General features: G+C 41.5%; 1 protein-coding gene across 1 annotated transcript; it reads right to left on the bottom strand.

The window, feature by feature from the left end:
• Positions 1 to 611: 611 nt before the first annotated feature.
• On the bottom strand, positions 612 to 2,320 carry LOC102215813 (claudin-23-like). The gene has a single exon (XM_013909850.1). The coding sequence runs from the start codon at positions 2,188 to 2,190 to the stop codon at positions 1,357 to 1,359; it is 834 nt and encodes a 277-aa protein (XP_013765304.1). The 5' UTR covers positions 2,191 to 2,320; the 3' UTR covers positions 612 to 1,356.
• Positions 2,321 to 5,433: the final 3,113 nt, after the last annotated feature.

Genomic DNA, 5,433 nt, shown 5'->3' with positions numbered 1-5,433 from the left:
TTTATTCTTCAGTTTAACCGCTGAGAGTTGATCTGTTCTTCGGGGCAGTGTCAGCACACAAAGAACTGTAATAAAAACATTCTTATTCATCATCTATGTCCGTTCCATTGTTGTAACATGCAACAGGTCCTGCAGGAAAAACCATGCCATTTTGCAAGCCTGTTTATTCACAAAGGACTTAATGGAGACTATAGAAAGACAAACGTTCATTACATTTTCACCTCGTTTCAAATGGCATCTGAAACAAAAGAGATAATGTAGTTGGACAAGATAAACAAAGAAACCAACCTCTCAGACCGGTCAGACTGCATTGTCTGAATACTGGTGAGGTTAAGACAGCAAACAGGGTGAGAGAAAAAATATATATCATTGTGCAATGTACCACATTATATACATTTGACTAAGTATGGCAAAGCAATGGATCACATAACGTGCCTGCTGATCAAAGAACATATTGCCAAAGTTATGACTCTTCTATAGTCCTGTTATAAATCAGCATCAATGTTCATTCTGTTATGGAGCTTTCTTTGTTGAAATTGTTGCGTTACTACTTTCGTTACATTCCATCATAATGTCAGAAAAGTTTGTAAAGAATTGACAGTCACATCTTGTTAGGAAATGGAGAGCAAATTTAATTACCAGCATATGTATCACAGATCAATGAGTACAGCAGTAATCATTTCAGGGTTCAAGATGAAGGGACTTAAAGTTCATCACTATAGAGCATTTACATGAAAGAGAAAAAAGGCTGGAATATTTAATGTAGCCACACAGCTACACAGAAAATAAAATGCCCAAGCGCCCTTCAGGATGAGGGATATTTACAGCGTAGAATCATATTTAGAATTTACACAGATTATCATCAAGAAATATATTTTTTTCTCCATGAATCAATTTTAATGTTATTTACTTTTCTTTTTTAATACTCTAGAGCCCTCCATTCCAGGCTGGCTCCTTCCATTTTTATATTATCCATTATACACTGGACTATATACACTGGACACCACTTGACTATAATCTATTACAATGATAATTTAACTACAATCAGGGGGTCTGGTCCACCCACAGTCACATTAATAAGCAGCCATGACCATGTCACACATACATTAACCAAACTTTTATGTTCCATTTCCTTCAACTTTTAATGATGAAACACTGCAACAGAGAATCTAAAGTAGGTTATTGGATCTCTTACCACTGAAAAATTCCTTTATGGCCCTAAAATATCTCTAGTAGTGTGTTCTGACGTTCTTGTGCTATTGCAGTAATCTGCTAAAAGATTTTTCATCTTAGTCCAGTTTTCAAAGTTTTCTTTTGCTGTGTTGATGGTCAGTTGTGGAGGGTACTGTTGGCTTCTCAGAGGTCCGCATCAAAGGGTCTGCTGTTGACGGTGTTCACTGAGCGGGCAGGGGGGCTCTTGGCCCGTGGGAAGGACACATCGTCATCCAGTGAGTCCCTGGAGTACGGGACGCTACTGTTGCTGGCAGCGCTCCTGGCCCGACTGAGATTCGGCACTTCAACGCGCCTGGTCGGGGTCTTCGGTTCTCTGCGACGCATGACCTCTTCAACCCGGACCTCTCCTCGGTTCTTCCCTCCGCAGCAGCGGCAGATCCCGATGAACATAACGAAACCGCCCAAGACTTCAAATATCCCGCCGATGTAGCCCAGAATGATGCAGTAGCCGACTCGCGGAGTTATCGAAGCTGTATTGACATTGGGCGTTGTGATGTTTGGGGGGCTGTGCGTGTACCAAGAGATCGGTATGATGGTCAAGACGCCTGAGCAAAAGATCAGCAGTCCACCCAGACCGGCAACTACCCAGTTAGGCCTGTCTTTCCAACAGCGGACCCCCGGGATGGCAACAGCCAACCCGATTAGAGTCACGATGAGAGAGGCCACCATCATACCCTGTGCGGGCTGTATGATCTTGTTACTGAAGTACTGGGTGTCCGCTTGGCCGCACTGAGCACCGGAGCTTATTGTGGATGCAATACAAATATCCCAGATTCCTTGTTCAATGAAGTTATCGGAAGGAAGATTGCTAATACCGTTCAGAGTCCTCCAGTTTGGGGCCACGGTCGCGACCAAGTCCAGCACCCAGCCGCAGGGAGCCATGACCATCCCGAAGATCAGGATGCCCGGAGTGCGCAAAGAGAGCCGCATCCACTCCTGCGTTGATTCCCTCGGCATGATCGCGGTTGTTGTGGTGGTTGCTGCTGCTGATGTGCCTCTTCTTACTCCTAAACACGTTGCAGTGACTAATTTCTACTGGGACGATCAGCTTTGACGGCGTCGTCCTAAAAAACAAGTCCGACTGAAACTCAGCAGTGGGCGGGCCTTCATCTTCCCTTGCCCGTCTTGCCTGCCTCTGTCCCCAAATAGGACAGGTGTGGCGCTGTGTGCGTATGGGCGGGGTGCGCCTACATCTTCACCTGTAACTGCAAAAAGCAGAGTGCGCGAGCGGTGGGGGGCGGGGGTAGTTTCGATTAGGCTTTTTGTCGTGCCAAAGTGTGATAAGTGATAAAGGATAAGAAAGATAGAGGTTTTTCTTTTCAGAGTAGCTGTTTGAAGCGTGGTGCAAACGTGTCTTCCGCTTTTAGGAGGTATTTAAAGCTTCTAATAGTGAAAGCTACCCAGACTTAAAAACTTAGGCAAGATATGATTTTTCGGATCTCCGGTTGCATTAACCTCCTAGGACCTGGCGTCGACATATGTGGACATCATATTTTGGGTTATTTAGACTATAATACTCAATTTTGCTCTACAAGGGCCTGATATCCACTTACGAGGACATTATACAGCTTCTGTTCTATCAAAATTTTAAATGAATATGTGGCTCTCATTTTTCTTAGAAACAGAAATCAGGTAAAATAAAAAATAAATTAAAAAAGGATCTGGTAATTCTTTGTTTTTACATTCATCGGGTCAAATATCAAAGAGAAATTAAAAATGCATGCTGTGGAAGAGTTTTAGGAGGTTAAATAACTAAAACGTTTTATTTATTTATTTAAACTCTTGTTTCATCAGAAAAAAGGGTTCTTGGGATTTTTTTAAAAAGTGTTCTGATTAAGAAAGCGAGTAGTGTATTTAGTAGAGTTGCGTACCAGGACCCAGGGCTGGACTTGGACGAAAAATCGGTCCGGGCATTTTGAGTAGAGGTATTATACAAAAAACCATAAAGCCTTTGAATAAAAACTAACTCTGTTGTGACAGTGATGTATACTGTCATGTTGTTATATATGTCTCAATCTAATAAACTTAAACCTACACCACCCTCCCTATTCTGGTATTCTAAACAGTGCTTAGCCAAAACCCAAAGTCGAGTTAACCTCCTGAACTATCTACAACATATGGTGGAAACCTGAAATTAAGACAGAGAAGACTAGAGGTGAGACATGATCATTACTGAATATTAAAAATAATAAATGACAGATTTAGTGATATTTTCATAAACTATTTATTTACCACATCAATGAACAGCATGGCAGGGCAAAATATTTTTTCTAACATGGCAACCTTTAAAAAGTGAAAGGAGACAGAAAGACAGGTGAGAAAGAATAAAACTTAATTGACTTTTTGATGGCATTTTACACACAGTACTGGTACAGAATCTAGAAAATGTGGGAAAATACTGACATCATATACAGTACTTAGCTACTTCTGAAGAAATTATGATGGAACCCTGAAAAAAAATTACTATGTACAATAATGGATTTCTATACATTTTACATCAGATGAAAACGTTGGTTGTAAGATTCAGATAATTATTTGTTAAAAGTGAGACATTATAAATGAGATTAACAAAAGAAAAGCATTTCTTTGTGTCCCCTTTTCCCTGTTAATGCCCTACCTGGCAGTGGCGGTCCTAGCCTGTTTGGCGCCTACATAAAACATATTAAGGATTGTACATCAACATAAAACTGTTGTCGGAACCATACTGAATTTCACCAGAGAAACACACACACACACATGAAGAGAGAGAGAGTATGCATTACATGCAAACGGCTACCAAACAGCCATCATAATACGTCATACAATGAGAACAGAACAAATCAACAATTGACGATGACTAATTAATATTAAAATCTGTAACATAATGTATTGTTTGGAGTTTAGTCTGTCACTGTTACTATTTTTACCATTTCTTTTTGGAGCAACTGTAATCCACATTATTTCCTTAGGAATTAATATTAAAGTCTTCTGATTCTGATTGTTTCAGGATGACCTGCCATTATCCAATCACACATCTGCTTACCTGTATCTTTTGCTCGTTTCTCCTCCTCTTCTTTTCTCTTTTTTCTAAACTGAGCACCTGATGGCTTTGAACTTTTCTTGTCCATCTTCCATTGGTTTTCATTTTGCACTCCAGTATGAACACAAGGATCGCCACAACATGACCTAATAGACCTACACCTTAGTTCACAGATTCACTTTGTCTAGGGTTTATTTCTGGGATTTCGCACAACCCAGGATTCAAATCATGAATACATAATGGGCTTGGATTTACATCATTATGAATGAAATGTGCTCTATTTGGAAGCAGCAGGGCCCCCCTCCGCTTTCGACGGGTTGTATGTGAGACTCTAAATCATCAAACTGTAAATTATAAATTTTAAATTGTTATTCATCCCTTTACCCCTGGTCCTAAAGTGTATATTTATTTTCTTACTCTTCTTATATTTATAGTTTGTTTACTTGCACTGCTGTAACTGGAGCCTCGTCGTCTCGTCTCTCTATATACTGGACTGTATGTAGCGGAGATGACAATAAAGTTTACTTTGACTTCAGCAGCGAGCAGGCGCACCGAGGGCTCTCGCGCTCACTTTTCGCGTATAGAATTTCAAAAAAGCATCGGTGCAAATTATAAGTCTGTATTATAATGTCTGGTGTTTTCATGTTTGTTGTTTTTTTTATTTTTTTTTATTTTATTTTGCGAGCTCCAGCCAGCCAGAGAATCCCCCGCCGCCCCGCCCTCTCCTCCCTGTGCCACAAGCAGCAGGCGCACCTCGCAAACGGAGGGCGCCCTTACTCCCAGCAAATGGCCGACAGAAAGCCGATCGGTGCCTATGCCATTCCCAATATGCACTGGCTGAAATCGGGGCAGCATGAGTACGAGGGGGCAACCGCCCATGTCGCCCATATCAAAAACCACTACTGCTACCTGGCCCCCTGGCAAAACTTTGCTAGACCCGCCCCTGCACAGTTACCAGCTGTCAGCTACGTAAAAAGTGATCCTGGTGTTATTTGTCTCTCAGAAACAGTTCATAACTTCCCTTCAACTCGTTCATGTCACCTAAAAGGTAAAACTGTTTCTCCATCACCTGTTCAGCTCTGATGATTCAGTAAGGACATCTCCTGGTTTCATCTTCATGTTTCCCTCTCACCAGATAGCCAAACCAATATCATGACCAGCAGTTTTACAGCTGTGGCTCC

The sequence above is a fragment of the Pundamilia nyererei genome, unplaced genomic scaffold (assembly GCF_000239375.1).
Source record: "Pundamilia nyererei isolate P.nyererei 1_Seehausen unplaced genomic scaffold, PunNye1.0 scaffold00032, whole genome shotgun sequence".
Classification (NCBI taxonomy): Eukaryota; Metazoa; Chordata; class Actinopteri; order Cichliformes; family Cichlidae; genus Pundamilia; species Pundamilia nyererei.
This window is presented reverse-complemented; position numbering and strand designations above follow the sequence as displayed.